The sequence below is a fragment of the Anabrus simplex genome, chromosome 2, assembly GCF_040414725.1.
Source record: "Anabrus simplex isolate iqAnaSimp1 chromosome 2, ASM4041472v1, whole genome shotgun sequence".
Lineage (NCBI taxonomy): Eukaryota > Metazoa > Arthropoda > Insecta > Orthoptera > Tettigoniidae > Anabrus > Anabrus simplex.
The window spans coordinates 454,893,689-454,914,556 of record NC_090266.1 but is presented as its reverse complement, the minus strand read 5'-3'; the positions used below and the strand labels follow the sequence as shown (position 1 = coordinate 454,914,556).

At 38.8% G+C, this 20,868-nt stretch overlaps 1 protein-coding gene across 1 annotated transcript in view; it reads right to left on the bottom strand.

Moving 5' to 3' along the window:
- Positions 1-20,448, bottom strand: part of LOC136863575 (uncharacterized) — a 633,079-nt gene extending 612,631 nt beyond the window's left edge. The window contains exon 1 of the mRNA XM_067139956.2: positions 20,233-20,448. Coding sequence (XP_066996057.2) covers positions 20,233-20,448 — 216 coding nt within the window. The remainder of the gene's footprint in view (positions 1-20,232) is intronic.
- Between the last annotated feature and the right edge of the window lie 420 nt (positions 20,449-20,868).

The following is a 20,868-nucleotide window of genomic DNA, read 5'->3' as shown; positions in this document are numbered from 1 at the left end:
CATTCCACGCGATCTCTCCACTGACAGCTCGGAACATATAACTTAGACGAGCAGCTCGTCTCCTTTCTCCCCAGTCTTTGAAGCCCAAACATGGCAACATTTTTGTAACGCTACTTTTTGTCGGAAATCAACGACAACAAATCGAACTGCTTTTCCTGGTATTTTTTCCAGTTCTTGAATCAAGTAATCCTCAAGTAATCCTGGTGAGGGTCCCATAAACTGGAACCATACTCTACTTGGGGTCTTATCAGAACACATTCATAACCATGTGCACAGATCTGTACCCGTTATTTACAATCCCATGTATATGGTATCCTTCCTTATATTAACACCTAGGTACTTACAGTCACCCCCATAAGGAACTTTCACCCCATCAAAGCAGTAATTAAAACTGAGAGGCCTTTTCCTATTTGTGAAACACACAACCTGACTTTTAACCCCGTTCATCATCATACCATTGCCTGCTGTCCATCTCACAACATTATAGAGGTCTTTTTGCAGTTGCTCACAATCTTGTAACTTATTTATTACTCTATAAAGAATGAAATCATCCGCAAAAAGGCTTATCTCTGATTCCACTTCTTTACTCATATCATCTATATCTATATATATAAAATAACTTGTCCTGACAGACTGACTGACTGACTGACTGATTCATCATCGCCGAGCCAAAACTACTGGACGTTAAGGAATGAAATTTTGAGGATAAATTTATATTGCTATGTAGGTGCTCGCTAAGGGAGGATTTTTGGATATTCTGTCGCTAAGGGGGTGACAATGGGGGTGAAATTTTAAAATGAGTATATCTATATCTCGAAACTTTAAAAGTTTACAGATGTAAAAATTGGTATTTAGATTCTCCATTAAAAATAAAGGAACACGTATTGTTTGTTTTCGGAAAATCCCACTAAGAGGGGTAAAAAAGGGTGAAAAATCGGTTAAATGCCTTTAAGGGGGATACTAATATCTCAGAAAATGACGATATTACAGACCTGAAAATTGGTATTTAGAATCTCCTTTAAAAATAAACAAACAAGTATTTTTTGTTTTTGGAAAATCCAATTCATGGGGGTTCAACAGGAGTGAAAATCGGGTGAATTTTTAGAAATCTTTAAAATTAGAGTATCTATATCTCAAAACTTTAAAAGTTTGCAGGTGTAAAATTTTGTATTAAGAATCTCCTTTAAAAAATAAAAAACACGTACCGGTATTTTTTGTTGTTAAGGCTGTGAAAAGGGGGGTTAAATTTTGAATGGGGATATCTATATCCTAAAAACTTAAAAGTTTACAGACGTAAAACTTGGTAAATGGGACCTCTTTTAAAAATAAGGAAATACTTTGTTTTCGCAAAATCCCATTAAAGGGTTGAAAAAAGGGGGAAAGTTGGTTGAATACCTTTTATGAGGATACTTATTTCTCAATAACTAAAGATGTTACAGACATGAAAATTGGTATTTAGAATCTCCTTTAAAAATAAAGAACAACATATTCTTTTGCTATTGAAAAATCCAATGGATAGGGGGGTGAACGGGTGTGACAAGCGGGTTGGAAATTAAAAAATATATATATAGGACTACAATATATCTCAGACAGTTAACATGTTACAGACGTGAAAACTGGTACTCCTGTAAAAGTAAAGAGACGTAGATTTTTCGGAAAATCCACTTAAGGGGAACAAAAATGGGGATGCATTTTTAGAATGAGGATATCTACAGTATATCTTCAAAACACAACATGTTACTGAAGTGAAAATTGGTATTTTTTAATCCCTTTCAAAAATAAGAAACACATATTTTTTGTTTTCGGCAAAATCACTTGGGGGAGGGGCGAGGGGCGGGTAGAAAGAACTGAAAAGTGGGTTGAATTCTTTGTATTAAGATACTGATATCTCAAAAACTGAAGACGTTACAGACGTAAAAATTGGTGATTGGAATCACATAAAGAAATGCATATTTTTTGTTTTCGGAAAATCCAATTTGGAGGCTGTGAAAAAATTGAAAAATTAGTTAAATTATTTGCATGAGTCTACTTATATCTAAAAAATTATAGATGTTGTAGACATGAAAATTGGTGTTTGGAATCCCCTTTAAAAGTAAAGTAGCACATATGCCTTTGATTTCGGAAAATCCAATTAAGGGGGTGAAAGAACTGAAAAATTTATTGAATTACTTGTATGAAGATACTTATACCTTACGAAAACTAAAGTTGATACAGAAGTGAAAATTGGTATTTGGAATCTCCTTTAAAATAAAGGAAAGCGCATTTTAAGGGGAAAATAAACTTGGGGGAGGGGGTGAAAAGGAACTGAATTCCTTTTATGAGGACAAATATCTAGAAAACTGAAAATGTTACGGTCGTGATAATAGGTATTTAGAAGCTCCTTTATAAGTTTATATTGTTTTCGGGAAATTCACTGAAGGAGGGGGGCGGTGAAAGGAAGTGAAAACATTGAATTCTTTTAATGTGGATACTTATGTCTCAAAAACTGATGGTTGCAGACGTGAAAATTCGTGTTTGAAATCTCCTTTAAAAATAAAGAAACACGCATTTGTGGGGGAGCGGTGGGGGCGGAATCAATTTAACGGGAGTGGGGTGAAAAAGGAGTTGAATTATTTTTGTGAGGATACTTATATCTCAAACAAAAGATATTACAGACGTGAAAATTGGTATTCGGAGTCTCCTTTAAAAATAAAGAAACACGTCTTCCTTTGTTTTCCGAAATCCACTTACGGGGGAAGGAATTGAAATATTCGTTGAATTATTTGTATGAGGATACTTATATCTCTAAAAGATAAAGATGTTACAGACGTAAAACTTGGTATTTGGAATCTCCTTTAAAATAAACACGTATATTTTTTGTTTCCGGGAAACCGACTTGGTGGGGGAGGGGTGAAATTAAGTAAGGAAGGGGTTGAATTCTGTTTAACAGGATACTTATATCTCAGAAACTGAAGATGTTACAGACGTGAAAGTTGGTATTCTGAATCTCCCTTAAAATAAAGGAACATACATTTTTATTTTCGTAAAGTCCACTTAAAGGTAGAGGGGTGGAAAAAAGGGCAAAAGAAGTTGAATTCATTTTATGAGGAGACTTATATCTCAAAAACTGAAGATGTTACAGATTTGAAAGTTGGTACAGCATTTTGAATCTCCTTTAAAAATAAAACACGTACATTTTGTTTTCGGAAAATCCACTTAAGGTGTTGAAAAGAATTGAAAAAGTGGGTGAATTTTGAAAATGAGTACCGGTATATCTGCAGTATATGTCAAAAACTTAACACGTTACAGATCTGAAACTTGGTATTGGGAAAACCCTTTAAATATACAGGAACACGTACTTTTTCTTTTCGGAAAAGGCACTTAACGGGGGGTGAAAAGAAGTGAAAAAAGAAGTGAATAACTTTTAATGAGGATACTTATATTTCACAAACTAATGATGTTACAGACGCGAAAATTAGTATTTGGAATCTCCTTTAAAAGTAAAGGAAGATCTGTTTCTTTTTGTTTTCGGAAAATGGGAAGGACGGATTAAGAGGTTAATTATTTTTATGGGGATCCTCATAGCCTATCTCAAAAACTGAAAATGTTACGACGTAGAGATATATATTTGAAATCTCCTTTAAAAATAAGCATTTTTTTCGGTTTGAGAGAAGATTGTTTCTCATATATACAGTTCTATGTTGCATGGTCATCTTAGCCCCAAAAGGCAATTACACAAATGTGGTTTACAAGGAGTTTGCGGGGTAAATGAAACTCTATTTGTCGGTGACCGTTTATACATTAGGGATTTTCAGATAATGTCTTAGTACAGTACCGAGGAACGATTACTTTTATTATTTTACGAAATCCACGCGAGCGAAGCCGCGGGTAACTGCTAGTATATAATAAAACCTAAAGGTATAAAAATACTGCCTTGAGGAATTCCCCTCTCAATTATTACAGGGTCAGATAAATCTTCGGCTACTCTAATTCTTTGAGGTCTATTTTTTAGAAATATAGCCACCCATTCAGTCACACTTTTTAAAATTGCATTCATTTTTGCCAGTAGTTCCCGTGATCAAACTTATCAAATGCCTTAGATAGGTCAATCGCGATACAGTCCTATTTGGCCTCCTGAATCCAAGATATCTGCTATATCTTGCTGGAACCCGAACTACCTTCTCTCGTTCCAGTTATTAATTTCGTAAACATGTCTAATATAATCAGAAAGACTGCTTACCAAAGCTTACATGCCATGCATGTCAAACTTACTGGCCTGTGATTTTCAGCTTTATCATCAGAAATCTTATCAATTCCAGGCGCTTTTCTACTTTTCAACTTTTGTGCCTCCTTTAGATGTCATTGTTATTGGTAAATTTTAATATTCTTGAGTATTTGTTACCTCCTCTATCCGGACATTGTCCTTGTAACCAACAACCTTTACATACTGCTGACTGAATACTTTTTGTCTGAACAAAACCTACAATTTGGTCTGTTCGCTTCTCCGTTGAGAAAAATGAAGCTTTTTGGAAAAGGACACATTTGATACAAAGTTCGACTTCTATCGCAGAGAGTCATTCACTCACAGAACCGAAACCTTCCATCAAAGTCGTCTTCCATAAAATCCTACAACGGCTGGTCCTTATAAGGGTGGTGTTCATATCGCTGCAATATTTTCCAGGCTGTTGCTCTCGAGATATCAAATATAGATTTTAATTATTATTTGAGAGAAGAATGTGGTTTCTCTTGAACTATTTTTGAAACACCACTTTGGACATTTTGGTACCTGAATGGTCTTCCGGACCATTTTGTATCTCTGACATTTACTTGTTCTCTGAATTTTGTTTCTATTCCACTCACGGTTGCCTGTGAAATAGGTTGCCGATTTGGATGAGTTACGTTGTAAAGTGTGCATAATTCTTATTGTGTACGTCTTCTGGCACCAACTCCTACCATATTTACAATTTTAATGCTTACAGATTCCGTTAAAATTGTCTATTTTGGACTGATTATCACGATTGAAACCGTTTTTCCTCACAAAATATGATACACACAAGCGACCAAACCTTCTGTATGAAAAAAATTACATTTTTGATGTAACTAAAGGAAATACATATCTTTCAGAAATAAATGGTTGGTATTTAAAATGTCTGAGGGTAACGTCACGTCCTGTAGAATGGTGGCTGATAATAGTTTTTCTTTGTTTGTTTGTTTGTTTGTTTGTTTGTTTGTTTGTTTGTTTGTTTGTTTGTTTGTTTGTTTGTTTGTAAAATATTCCACTCAGTATATAAAATCTTATCTGTCCGAGCATTGATAAAGGAGTTAATTTTAGTTTTATAGGTATTATACGTCATTTAGTAATATCCTATGTAGTTAATAGCGTTAAACGACCTACTTCGTTAATGCAGTGGTTGAATGTAGGAGAGCCCTAACTTTGAATATAGACGTTGTCTACTAACTAACTAACCAACTAACTGTCTATCTATCTAGAAGCCAAGAAAACATTGGATAATTTCCTCTCAGTGCAAAATACATCGAAAAATGCGTATACATTTATTATTTGCCGTATAAATTTTGAAAATTCTACGGAGTTAACGCATCATTTGTAGTTCCGACTCAGAATACGAGATAGGTCACTAAACATGAATTCAATTATATTTTCAGTAGCACGTTATTAAGAATGGTTAGAGGAAAAGCACTGAACACGTCCTAACGATACAATAACATAGCAGACACAAAATAAGCGATCCAAAATGATGGACATGTGCGCAGAAAGATTTTTCTTTTCTCAGTTGGTTTGAAGTCACACTAAGACATCGGAAATTGTCGGTGACGCAAGCACGGGAAAGTTCTGGAATGGAGAAGGTAGGAGTCAGCCCCAGGATTTTCCTGATGTGAAAATGGGAAAACATGGAATGCTACCTTCAGGGCTGTCGACGGTGGAATTCGAACTCATGATCTCCCGAGTACAAATCTCACAGTTCCCTGACGCGAACAGTGTAGCCAGCTTGCTCGGTCATGAACTTCATTTAAAAGCATGCACTTCCCATTCACATCTACGGACAATGACACTGACATTGTAAAGAAAGTGCGCAAATACCTCAATATCGAAACTAATTTGCGGGCCAATGAATAATTCATAAGCATTTTACATTTAGTTCTGCTTGAGACGAGAATATCATCAACCTAGTTTTGATATTTTTTCGTTAACTGACGTCCTTAATAAGACAGTACTTCCGTTTAAATGCACGAACCCGATTGTGATTAATGCGAAGTTTCAATTTATTTCCTCATAATATTTAGCCTATAAAATGCCAAGAGGCTTCCTCTAGTATTGAACGTGTAGTGGCAAGTGTTTAAATTCCACAAGTATAGTGGGACAAGGAAGTGAATGATAATTTAAAATATGTATATACAAGAAGTTGAGCTTTCAGAAAATGTTGTAAGATATACAGTATGGACCACTGCATAATGTGTCAAGTCCCCTGTTTACTTCAGAGAATTGCGTATCATAGCTGTTGCTGAAGAATGCCATATACAAGGTACGGACACACAGCACACTACTGATATTTTGGGTCAGGTGACTACCAGTCGTAAAAATTTGTTGCCATATCCTCAAAACTGATGGAAGGGTTGACTTAGCCATTTTCTGGTATGTTACTTCCGGACATAGTGGTGTGCTTCAAAACGCAATACGACATACAGCAAACTATTTCCAATCTTTGTTGGTATTCCCATTCACGTCCAAGGACAATGACATCCTCACTAACTTCTCACCAAGGCAGCTATGGCTCCATTTCCGGCCGATGCAAATAATAACCGAAATAAAAATCATATGCCACTAGTTTGGATTCCACGTAACATAGGATCGCATGATTACGATTACGATATAAAAATGATGTAAACTTTCATCATTCATCTAAACGAAAAAGGGACCGATTACAGAGATGTTACTCCCCATTAAACAACTATCATCATTATCATTCATGTAAAATACTATTAAAGGGATCAGCGTCATTATCAAACAATTTGGAGGGGATTAATTTCTAAAGTAATTTTAATATTGGCATAATTCTGAATAAAAACACTTCCCAATTATTCGAAATATATTTCTAAATACTATTTTAAACATCAGTTGTACGGAAAAATAAAGGAAAAATGACATGTTTCACCCCATGAAATGGACATCCCTTGGACATCTATATATTTTCAGAATCTACAGATGTCATCTTTATTGAACGAGTCATACAATCTGTTTTTAATAGAAATTCGTTCTTCTTTGTATTTGAAGTTGTATCCATACGTTGTGTATTGATTGGTTAGATTTTTTTCTACTTTACTGCTGCAAGTCAACACTGTATAAACCAATTAGGTGCGAACTTCACCGCAACAGAAGTTCTCGAGTTGTACCTTTGCATTGCAATGCTAGCCGTGGTTTACATACATCTGTGCTATGTTGTACTTCCTGGAGGATGGAGTTTGTGCTTTCATCCACCCTCCCTTAGCTCATACTTGGAGTCCTTAATATAATTCAGACGGACCCTCAGACTCCTCACCCCCGTAATATTGATAACTTCCAAGGGACGAGAGGCATAGATGTGATCAACGTCGTGGCGGAAAATATCAATATCAGACCATCTGGGGTGGTATAGTTTTGTAGGGATTCCTCAATGTAAAGGAATGCCTTGTAAATCACGGATGACTACAGAGGCAATCTGCAGTTACCAATAAACTTCACTCTCTCGCTTTAACAATATATGAGAATCATCTGTTTAAATAAGAGGGGTTAGAATACGAGGGTGAGAAATGTATATTCCATTTGAAAAAAAATTCATGTGGCCTTAAATCTACTTTAAGGACTAAAACAAATGAACTTTGAATGCGTTAAGACTACGAAAACTGCATGAAATAACGTAAATACTGCAAGAATTAAAGTACATTTTGTTATTATCATCCCATAGAAAACAATGGTAGAATATCATTGGCTGTATTTGTGGAAGAAATAAGGAAATAGACTGAAAATATTAAAAATGTAGTTTAATATTAGACTGTATAATGGGCTACAGGCATGAGGAGGAATGTGATGTATTCGAGAACTGTTTACATTGTACATTGTAAACCTATTTGTATTAACCTACATAAATCTACGTTAAAAGTCACCATACGTAATTTTATAGGAAAGAGAGAAGACGAGCTTTTCGATGGACGAGTGCTTGAAACAAGCCTTATAGACATTGGTGATAATTCATAGTTAAAAGATCTGAAATAGACAATAATATTGAGTTTCAAAATTGAAAAATTAAGAACCTGCGAGACAGAATTTGGATGATATTTAGATTTGAATACGATCTAAAAAGTATCCAAGAATTCATTTACTCTGTGCATGTGGAACGGGAGGAGATAACATACATATTCACTTCTTCAGATATAGGCTATAAGCTTAGAATATTCCACGTCCAAAATTAAAAGAAATACACAAAATAGATTGTACATTAGACTATAACATACATTTCTTAAGATTCCATTTAATTGTTATAGACAAAAATACCTTAAATAATTTGGAATGACAAATTGTGGAAATTAGGAAAAATATTCCATATTGTCTTGTAAGTATATTTTGGAATACATTCAAATTTACCTTTAGTTTCTTTATGTTAATCAGTTTAGAATAATTATTAATGTTCCAGATATGTATGTATATGAAGAGAGTGTTACGGAATGCTGAATATTTCAGTGCCATCACGTTAAATCAGGGTAAATCAGAGTTGCTTTAAATACGACAGTTCTGTTAATAGTTATAATGACTACTATGGTGGGTATCACCTGTGCATTTTATAGCTGAACTCATGTTATGTTTAGGAGCCGAAATACTTCAGTAGATCATCCGTAGCAACAAACATGTAGGAGAAAAAATAACGCGGCTATTGTTCCATTCATAAAGAGGGGGTGTGTGTTTAGTTTATGGCATCATTTGAAATAAATTTGATAACCTAGTTACAACCAGCAATCCATCCCATGTTGTAGAGCTCTCCCGACATTCAAAACAATTACGTTATCTGGACGTACCTGAATACATCAAGTGTACGCTATAATAATAGACAGAGCGCATTTTACCGGGTGTTACGGAGCTGGTTAATTTGTTGTAATGAAGATAAATAGGCTCAGTAAAGCAGCAATTCCACTTCATCAGCGCTGGTACACATTGGGATATGAAATGAATATCACTGAATGTTACAGGAGTGGGTACGTTTGTAAATCGCAGGCAAGAACACAAATACGGGAAATTTTGACTCATTAATTCACATTGCAGACTGAGGGACGACCAAATTTTTAAAGGCGAAAGAGGAAATGAAGTTCTGCTGTACCGTACAGTTTGTTTCAAAGAAGAGTACTAGTACTGCAGTACATCAGTCTGTGATAGCTAGGTTAGATTCTACGTCGCTGGACGAGTGCTTGAAACAAGCCACATCCACATTGCTCATAGTTTATATTTTAACTGGTCTGAAATGGAACAATAACACTGGATTTCCAAATTTAGAAAATAGGAAAGCACGAGTTAGAGTTTGGATGACACGAAATCATCCGCTGTAAACAAGAGAGTAACCAGGTTGTAGTTCTTTCACCGAGGACAACACATCTGTTGTTTTGAAGATTGCTCGTTTAAAACTTGGGGTAAATTGTTAACTGTGTATAATTTCTTAAACAGGGTGGAAATCAAATTAATAGGCATAGGAATTTAATATTGGAAATGATTTTTCTCAAGTACTCTTCCTATTCATTTCAAAGAAAAAATTTACAGGTCCATATTTTCAAATTATAACAATAGAATAACAGGTGTATGTTTTATTTAATATTAGTATGTCTGTCATAGTTATAACATTGTTAAAACCCAATTCTGATTTAAGGAAACGTCATATTTCTGTTTGTCGCTAATATTCAATAGAACACAAATTTGTTATTGTAACCTGGGTTTAAAGCTCAACACCACTACAAAAGTGAATACCACTTGAAGAAAGTAGTTTACAATTAAAAAAACTATATTCAAATAAGCATCATTCAGAAGGAATATCCGAAGAAAGCGCAGAGAGAGAACTGTAATTCTCGGTGGGCAAAAGGGAAGAGATTTGTATGATGGACGTAACTTTCAAAAGTTGTAGCAAACACTTTGTCCAATTTTACAATAACTATGCTGATTATGGGAGCTCTAAAGAAGAAACTAACGTGTATCCAGTAGTGTTTGCTTTATTAACAACTTACATTCGACTTTCCTGCAGTATTTAAATATTATCATAGAATACAAACCAAGAAAAATTTAAGTTGATCCTGAGGCAGCGGCGAGTTTCGTCTTTACGGAAGCCTGTTTCCTTCCTCGGAAATAAACGGGTGCTACTTCCATATGAAAAATTGTCTGTGGAGAAGGGTGCAAGACAATGGGCTCATTAATGAACCCCACGAAGACAAGAAATAGATTACTGTATGGAACTTGTTCGCGAGAGTAGTTTTTGAGTAGTGGCTAAATACTGCCAATCTACATCTAGAGTGAATTCATTGGTGCTAGATGTGTTACACACTTCCGATTGATTGCACCATTTGATAATTGATAAGCTCTCTTGATTTCGGAACTCGATAAACTGATCCTACGAGAAACTCTGCACCATTGCTTGTAAATTCCACCCTCATAGCCTTGGCGTAGGTCTCAGGATGCTTCAGGCAAACAGGACACAGTTACTGCTGTCTTGAAGCTTTTCTTTAAAGTGCACGCGTTAAACGATTGTAGGTAGGGTAACCATGTCAGTTTCCCCGGTAGTTACGTCACTATTTACACTATGTACACTTTCAAGTTTTCAGGGAATTGTCTTTGCGCACACACTATGCGTTGGGGAACGGCAAATAGTACATAAAAGAAACAACTGGTTAACACGGCCCTTAGAGCTACATATCATACACACCTGGATTGGGCCTGGGTTCATCTCTACATCTCCCATTAGAGTTATGGACAGTACTGTAAGAGGACCGCTCAACTGAGCGCCCTCTGCATGTTGTCGTAGCTTGTCGCAACCCCTCATTTCACACTATGTTCAAGATGATATTTTACATTTCGTCATCAACAGGAGCTCTTCTTTCGGATGAGAATGTACGCGCAGGTCATCTTTATTATCTGCACGTTTTATGCAGTTTTGAAATTCTTATCTTGCTTTCGACTACACAAAATACAATAAAAAGTCGGAGTACTCCCACCGCAATACACCTAATGGCTGTCATCTTGTATTCCATCTACCTGTCTACTGATGATTAGAAAAGTCACCAGTTAACCGAAATATTTTCACGAGAGACGACTACGTCTTTTCACCCATTTAAGGAGGAGATGTTTTGGGATTACAAAATCTGTTTATTCAATATCATAAGTTCTTATATTAAATTACTGAACGAAAGCTAATGCACCGGGCGAGTTTGCCGTGCGGTTAGAGGCGCGCAGCTGTGAGATTGCATCCGGGAGATAGTGGGTTCGAACCCCACTGTTGGCAGCCCTGAAGATAGTTTTCTATGGTTTCGCATTTTCACACCAGGCAAATGCTGGGGCTGTACCTTAATTAACGCCACGGCCGCTTCCTTCCCACTCCTAGCCCTATCATATCCCATCGTCGCCATAAGACCTATCTGTGTCGGTGCGACGTAAAACAAATTGCGAAAGAGAGAGCTAAAGCAAGGAATGAAAGGAGAAAACCATACTGCTGGGGATAAGCAAGTCATTCTCCCGTAAAAATTCTAGCATGCAGTTTAGCCTACTGCCAAACGCTCCACACATTTACAGACAATAGATGTTAAGAGACATTGACTTGTAATTTTTCAACTCTTCCCTTATTGCCCTATTTATATACCAACATCACATTAAAACTTTTCCATTCACCCGGCTCGACAGTTTTAATGATGGAGTAGTCGAATTGCGCGCGCACACGGAGGGCGCTACAGATTCCGCATACTGCAGTAAGATCCGTCCAGGGATGTTGTCCGGACCTATCAGAGCATGAAGTGTAAACGGTTGAATGGATCTCGACCAAACTTCATATTTAGAGTCTACTTATCCAGCAGCAGGTTTCAATACGCATATCATTTCACTGAATAGACGGGGTTTATAGACAGACCAGAAGATATTTTCTATTTCCTCTTAACACCATTGATTATATGTAAAATGTGTAGACTATATGTAATTTTAATTCATTTTAAATAATTTTTGAATGAACTTAATTTCGCTTACTCTTCAAATGACGGAGAAACTAACTATTTTCTATGGGCTTCATTTTCTGCCGCCAGTGACAGACACCCTCACAGACGTAGAATTATTTGAAGGATCCATAACAGGAGAAAATCAGAGGATGCATCAGATTGAAAATTAACCCCACCTAATGTAAGTGAACATCGAGAAAACATAAGGTAAAACTTTTCCCTTTGGTGTCAGTGTATCTGTCTGTCTACAAGTCTGGTTATCTATCTGTTTGTATATTCCTAAAAGTGGAAAACTGTTGAACTTATTTGGAATCTACTCACTCGGGTTTGTGTTATCACGTGCATATGATGTCATGGTAATCACATGGAGTTGGTATTTATAGGAAGATAATTCTGAAATAGTCCAAGTCCCGTGGGACATGTCGTGTATGTCACTTCAGGGTGGGTAACGGGAAAAACTAAAGAAAAGTGTTACTCTTTTCGAAGGGCAGATATCAAGGGAGGTATCATAAAGGGCCACGCCAGTGGTCAGCGATACAATATGCAACCTGAGAACCATGGATCATTTCACACAAACCGAGCTCGATAGCTGCAGTCGCTTAAGTGCGGCCAGTATCCAGTAATCGGGAGATAGTGGGTTCGAACCCTACTGTCGGCAGCCCTGAAGATGGTTTTCCGTGGTTTCCCGTTTTCATACCAGGCAAATGCCGGGGCTGTACCTTAATTAAGGCCACGGCCGCTTCCTTCCAATTCCTAGGTATTTGCCATCCAATCGTCGCCGTAATACATATCTGTCGGTGCGACGCAAAAAAAAAAAAAAAAAAAAAGCGCATTTCGCACAACTTCGGACAACTCATTCTCTTTCGACTTTGTTCATCTTCATCATATTTCACGTTACTGCCAGGAAAATATAATTTTAACGTGCCGCATATGAGTCTTCGTGTTAGTTTCAAATTCTTGAACCAGACATGCGTTGGGATGGTAAGCTGAATTCTAGCATATTGCTTTCCTCGTTTTCCAGTGTTCGGGTCATTCCGTGTAGACCTGTTGCTTTGTTGTGGTCTGGAAATCAGAAAATGGTAAGCGTTAATGAGTGTTTGGAAGGACCAAACTCTAAAATGCGCTCAACTTCACTCGACAAATGTGTCTACAGAATTGTCCGTGTTTTCTGATGACAATGATGAGAATCGAGGAACTGGAAAACTCGGAAGTTTAAGTGACTCATTCACTGGTACACTGTTGCCACAAGCATTGGTTCTTAGAACCTCTTTCTTGTATAGCCATTGCATCTAACACTCTTAAAGAAAAAACAAGACAAGTCGCAGTTTGATCTCTCATCGAGTGACTGGACTACTGAGTGGACTGTTATACCAAGCTTATCAGAGATTTCAGAGTTTAGGTACCGGGCGAGTTGGCCGTGCGGTAAGGGGCGTGCAGCTGTGAGCTCGCATCCAAGAGATAGTGGGTTCGAATCCCAATGTCGGCAGCCCTGAATATGATTTTCCGTGGTTTCCCATTTTCACACCAGGCTTAATTAAGGCCATGGCCGCTTCCTTCCCATTCCTGGGCCTGTCCTCTCCCATCGTCCCCATAAGACCTATCTGTGTCGGAGCGACGTAAAACCAATAGAAAAAAGCTTAGGTTGACTCACACAGCTCACTGTTCAAATGTCGCCCATTTCGACTGAGCAGAAATGAGCCTGGTTCGAGGCTGACCAGACTCGTTCATTTATGAGTCTCCTCTGTTCGTTGCAGCAGAAGGCTCCTTCTCTAACCAAACGAGCTGCGTAAAGGTATAAGCTGATGGAATGAGCTCAGACTCACTCAATTCACGGCTCTAGTCCACCTCAAACGAGCTGCCCTATGATGTATTTTAAGACGAGCGTTTGGCATAAACCGCTCTGGTATCAGTCTTCCGTCGCGCAACCGATTTCGTGGAGTCTGATCAGACACATTCACTCGAATGGTCCTCGGAAGACCCTGGTGGAACAAGGTGGCGGTTGCAGTGGACCTACGACGTACTGAAAGCAACAAATACTGACTCTCCCTGCGAGTTGTTTTGCGTGGGCGTCCCGTCCGTTGACGATCAGCAACCGCTTGGGTTTCCTCGAACATTTTCCTGGCTCTGGAGACATCACTTTGACTCACTCCAACACTAGTCGCCATTCATCTTGCAGCAATGTCACGATTTGAATGCGGTCAGTAACAGGAATGAGTACTCTTGCCATGTTTTCCTCAGTCCTAACCGTGCTGTCTATACACCACCGACCTCACAATTGATGTTAAATTGACAAGCACGCCAAATGTCTCCTATCGGACTAAATATCGTACTTGATCTGAGTTTAGCGTTACAATTTGTGTCATACAATGGGCTACAGTGTATACTGTAAACATGTTATCTCCATACAAACCATGAAGGCCCTTGGAGAGGTGGAAGGTAAAGGTTTCCACTATCCATAACCTCGGTACTTGTTGGGGAAGAGTGGTTAGTTATACGCCCAGATGCCTTTGCCCCCAGGAAGTAACCCGTTACTCATTTTTAGTGTAGGCTCAGTGAACCTCAGGGCCATGTGACCTCTGGAAATGGAAATGTCGTTTCTCACATTTTTCGACTTCCGGGCGGGCAATCGAAGCCGAGTCCTTCCGGCTGAACCGGCTGCGGCTTTACCTCCTCGACCAGGCAGACTCTAGACATGTTTGAGACACTGTGACGTATACCAGGTGAAATCGTAATATGCAGTTGGCACCAGAGTGACACAGCGAACTGTACTTGAGGGACAGTTCTGAGCCAGACGTCCTGTAGCGTTCATGCCACTAACTCCAAACCACTTCCATATGTGACTTAAGTGGTGTCAAGCTAGAGCACACTGGGAGGCGGAGTGGAGGTCTGTTGTGTTCGGAGATGAGAGCCTTTTCTGTCTTGGTTTCAGTGATGGCTGTAGGTTGGTGAGGCCAGATGAACGCTTCGAACCAAGCTGTCTGCGGCGTCGACACACTGGACCTACACTGGGAATTATGGTGTGAGGAGCGATTTCCTTTGATAGCAGGAGCACTCTGGTCTTTAACCTAAGTACCTTGACAGCGGATTTGTACGTCACACTGGTAACTGAACCGGTTATGCTGCCATTCATTCGCAGTATACAAGGGGCTGTTTCCCGACAGGAAAACGCTCGTCATCATACCGCTGCTGTGTCTTAACGTGCTCTACAGAGAATCGCCCAGTTCTTTTGGCCTGCGAGATCACCAGACCTTTCTCCCATTGAGCAAGTATGAGACGTTATTGCAGGAAATATCCAGCGCCATCCAATACCGGCATCAACCGTTGCTGATTTGACTGACCAAGTGCAACAGGCGTGGAACTCCATCCCACAAAATGACATTCGGCGATTGTACCACAAAATGCATTCACTTTTGCACCCTTGCATTCAAAATCATTGTGTCTACAGTGGTTATTAATGTGTCACAATGTCACGTGTCTTCTCGCGCAAATGTCTTGAAACCGTGACCTGTAAACTGTAATCAAATAAATGTTACTTAGGCAATTGATTAGCTTAAAATGCATTCCTTTAAAGTTATGTCTTTTTTGGTTTTGGGGTTTCATCTTCCGCCAGTGTATTTGAGGATAATTTAATTTTGTGCTCATATGTTATATTTATTTTATTAGTATTGTAAGCAAAATGGGAACAATGGAAAATGTATTAGTTAAATATATATAAATCCACAGCCTGTTCCAGTCATTCGACCGGGTCAAGAATGGAATGAATGAAGCCCCTATCTAGCGGCGAGGATAGAAATTGTGCCGGTTGCCGAAGCCTGTCGCACTCCTCTGGGGCAATGATTAATGAATGACGGATGAAATGAAATGATATTGAAGAGTGTTGCTGGAATGGAATATGACAGGGTAAACCGGAGTAAACGGAGTACCCGGCGAAAAACCTGTCCCGCCTCCGCTTTGTCCAGCACAAATCTCACATGGATTGACCGGGATTTGAACCACGGAACCCAGCGGTGAGAGGCCGATGCGCTGCCGCCTGAGCCACGGAGGCTCCTATTAGTTAAAAAGTAATTTAATATCGTACCTTGTGAATCTTCTTATTCTACGGCTTTTCCCCACGCCTGGGAGGTCGCGAGCGTGAGATGTGTCGCACATGTTTATTTGGCCCTGTTATACTGCCGGATGCCCTTCCTGACGCCAACAGTATGGAGGGATATATTGACTATTGCGTGTTTCTCTGGTGGTAGTAGTGTGGTGTGTTATCTGAATATGAAAAGGGAAGTGTTGGGACAAACACAAACACACAGTCCCCGAGCCAAAATAATTGAGTGTCTGAGTAAGAGAATTGGCTAACCCATACGCCTCGGTCAACTGGAGCGGAGGGGCGGGAGTGACATGTAGTTACTTTTTTAACCAGAGAATGTCTTGTGATGCTACAAATAGTAAGTAGTGTTAACGTGAGTAAAATATCTTGTGGTGGTACAAACAGTGGTTTTAATGTGAGTAAATATAAAAAACGTAAACGAAATGAAAACAATTAGAAGGTCCGTAGCTAAAGGATTGAGAAATAGTGATGAAGCTTATGTGAGAAACGTGTGCCTGCTAAGAGAATTGGTGAAGGATGTAAGTGCGCAGTGAAGAATGAAAAGGCTAATGTTAAGTGGTGTTAGTGTTACAAACAATCTGATATTGAAAAAGAAAACTGTTTTTAGGATTTTATAAACTTGCAAATTACAATACAAAATGCGTTTTTGTTCGGTCTTATTAAACAGAAGACATGTAAGAGAGCCTATGCGAAAAAAGTAACGTGAGCCTAAAAGAAAGGTGACATACTACTATTACAAAAAAAATGAAAGCGGTGAAAGTGTTAGAGTGTGTTTTAAAGCTTTTCATGACACTTTTTCTGTATCTAGAAAGCGTGTTTCAGTTGCTAAACGTGGGATGAAAGAAGAACAATCGTGTGGAAGAGTTGACGATGATTTTAGTGATAGTGATGCAAGTCTGAATGGAACTACTGCATTATCTGGGTCACTTTCCGTCCCATCAGTGCCATGTCAGAACAAGAGAAGAAGGCATGGGAAGTGTTGGAAAAAGTAACTGACTGCCAATTTAATTTTGCGTGTAAACATATTAATATGTTTCCTAGAAAGAAAAACCCACACAAGAGCTACATAAGGTCGGTGGCATCAGTTTCTGAAATGCACAGACTCTATCTCAAAGAATACGAGGAACAGAGTGACAAGGTCCTCCCCATTCATATGAGAAATAATTCTTCTTCTTCTTTATATGTTTACCCTCCAGGGTCGGTTTTTCCCTCGGACTCAGCGACGGATCCCACCTCTACCGACCAAGGGCAGTGCCCTGGAGCTTCAGACTCTGGGTCGGGATACAACTGGGAAGGATGACCAGTACCTCGCCCTGGCGGCCTCACCTGCTATGCTGAAAAGGCGCCTTGCGCGGGGATGGGAAGATTGGAAGGTATAGACAAGAAAGAGGGAAGGAAGCGGCCTTGGCCTTACATTAGGTACCATCCCATCATTTGCCTGGAGGGGAAGTTGGAAACAACGGAAAACCACTTCCAAGATGGCTGAGGTGGGAATCGAACCCACCTCTACTCAGTTGACCTCCCGAGGCTGAGTGGAACCCGTTCCAGCCCTCGTACCACTTTTCAAATTTCGTGGCAGGGCCGGGAAACGAACCCGGGCCTCCGGGGGTGGCAGCTAATCACACTAACCACTACATCACAGAGGCGGACATGAGAAATAATACGAGTTTTTTTCTATTGGCTTTACGTCGCACCGACACAGACAGGTCTTGTGGCGACGATGGGATAAGAAAGGCCTAGGAGTGGGAAGGAAACGGCCGTGGCCTTACTTAAGGTACAGTCTCATCATTTGCCTGGTGTGAAAATGGGAAACCCGGAAACCATCTTCAGGGCTGCCGACAGTGGAATTCGAACCCACTATCTCCCAGATACAAGCTCACAGCCGCGCGCCCCTGACCGCACGGCTATTACGCGTTTTTAATGAAAACTTTTAACATTGGAATTAAGGCACCTTTAAGTGGCACCTGCGCAGTATGCGATGAATGGAGGGCTACGGGTGGGGATGGTGTCCCCTACGCGGTTAGGTTTCATCAAATAAAAGCAGAACGAGGATACAAAAGTAACTGAGGCCAGAAAGGACTTTAAAGTTTCTACTTATGAATACTTAGTTAACACATACGACATACAGCAGACTTTACCTTTACCTGAAATACCTACGGAAAAGTGTTCTATGTTAGGTAGTTGTGGATGTATAACCTACGTGTTCTTGTCTGCAATGACAAATCTGCTATCATGAGTATTTGGACAGAAAATCTTGCTTCTTGGAGATCCTGTGAAATAGGTTCATGTCTACCAAACTTTTTCGCTAACAACCAGTTAATACAAAACAAACCAAAACTCTATTTCTTCTCAGATTATTGTAGCGACCAAAATAAGAATATGGTTATCTTTATTCTGCATTACATTTTGGTACATACTGGGAAGTTTTATGAAATAAAAAATTCGTTTCTGGTGCCTGGCCACACATTGTTGCCAAGTGATAGTGATTTCCGAATGATAGACAAAATGTCACGACAAGTTAATTATGTTTACACTCCCAAAAAAACTGGAGAAACATTGTTAAAAGGGCCCGGGTCAAAAAAAAAAAAAAACATTTACAGTAGTGGACATGGAATGTGCAGACTTCAGTCATTTAAAAACACTCTTAAACATTGTAGTGAACGACAAACTAAATGATGAGGGTAGAAAAGTACTGAGTAGAGAAATAACAACTATAAAAGTAACAAAAGACAAGCCAGCTATCCTGTTCCTTAAGTTCTCGTACAAACATTCAGAGTCACGGACAAAAGTTCATATTTTCCGAAAACAAGCTGGGAGGCAAATAAGAACAAAAAAAAAAAGAAAGATGAAAGTGTTGCTCACAAACGAAGTGTTGAAACAAGCACTGGAAAATATGATTGCCCTGTACCCATCAGGAAGGGATATTAATCACTTAAAATTAAGATATTTGCTACGTCTACTGTACTACATTCCAGCAGTGCATCACGGACTATATTTAAGTATCAAACCAATTACCAAGAAAATGAATAAAGATCTTGACACTGAAAACCAAGAAGGGGGAAAAAGTCTTGATTTACAATATTATATTCTTTCCATACAGTATTATTTTAAAACTAATATCGTTTCATTAACGATTAAACTTAAAATTTTATTCTACTCTTAATATTCTAAGTTACACAAGTTAATTTAAAGACTATAAATTGATAATTACATTTTAAATTTTGCTGTATGCTTTGTATAATATAACCTTATTAATCTCAAAAATCTCTCTCTCTAATCCAGGCACTCAGTTAATAACACGCGATTAAAATTGCCGACCCTGCCAGGAATTGAACCCGAGACCCTCTGAACCGTACACCTCAACGCTGACCATTCCACCAATGATTCTGACAATATTATACCTTATGCATGAGTTAATTAAACTTTTCACATGAATTTTAGCTTTCTCGGGAGACTGATTTTCTCGGATCGAGTAGGAGTACATCAGCCGCCTTGATAATGAATTCTGTAATGTATTCAAAACGTCTGTGACCTGTATATAACGTGCTGTACAACTCGGGCGAAGAACGTAATAGTAGTGGAATCTTCAACTCAAAGATACTGTATTATATGTTCTGCCTTGATCCTGCGCAGAAAATGTATTCCATTGATTTATATCGAGACCATGCTGTATCAGGACAAAATGGTTGAGTACATGGTTGACATATGGGCATTAACGATTTATCCTACTTGATGTACAGCAGCCTAACAATGGCGACCAAAATAGGGCGAGGTTCTCAAGCCCCTTATTTCAGGGCCAGTTTTCTGAATTGTATTATCTTCTATACGGCACATATTACGTGGTAAACTCGCTCGATTTATTCCAATCGTTGTGGCCGATCTCCTTTATCTGTAACGTAAAATTGCATGAACCCATTTTGGGAACTCACCTGCTCTCGAGTGTTGCGCAAGGATATGCTTCCCTTGAGCCACGTAATTACCGGTGCTGGCCTCGTACCCACGGCTTGGCATGACAGCTCGTACGGGTTGTCTGCGGATAAGGGCTTATTTTCTCCCAGAAGTTGGACCCATAGAGGACGGACTGCAACAAAAATGACAGAAAAGGATATTATAAACAGGTGATTCTCAAAATTGTGTGTAGTCATCTTTCAGGGGATATAAATATCATAAATATTACAGATTTCCATATAGGAGTATCTCAAAATTTAAATGATAGCTACGTATTCAGTAAATGAGTTAATGAGATTATAAACCATCGAAGTCCACTTCTGTTAAAAATTAACACAGACCTGTAGTCGATCTTGATGCACTCTTCCATATGGAATAGGCTATGAACCATTTTTGACAATACATTACATATCATACTGATACCTCTCCTTATCCACTTACACTGAAAAATCAACGTCAAGTTTTCTAGTTCGCCCAGAGCTACGGTTTTGTAACAAAATATTTCTTATGTTACTCGTGGGTATACCTTTATCCAATGAAACATTTCCGATAAACTTGTGTAGACTTATTAAGTTAGGAAACTGACAAAAAGCATAGAAGTCTCCACTTTTACAAAG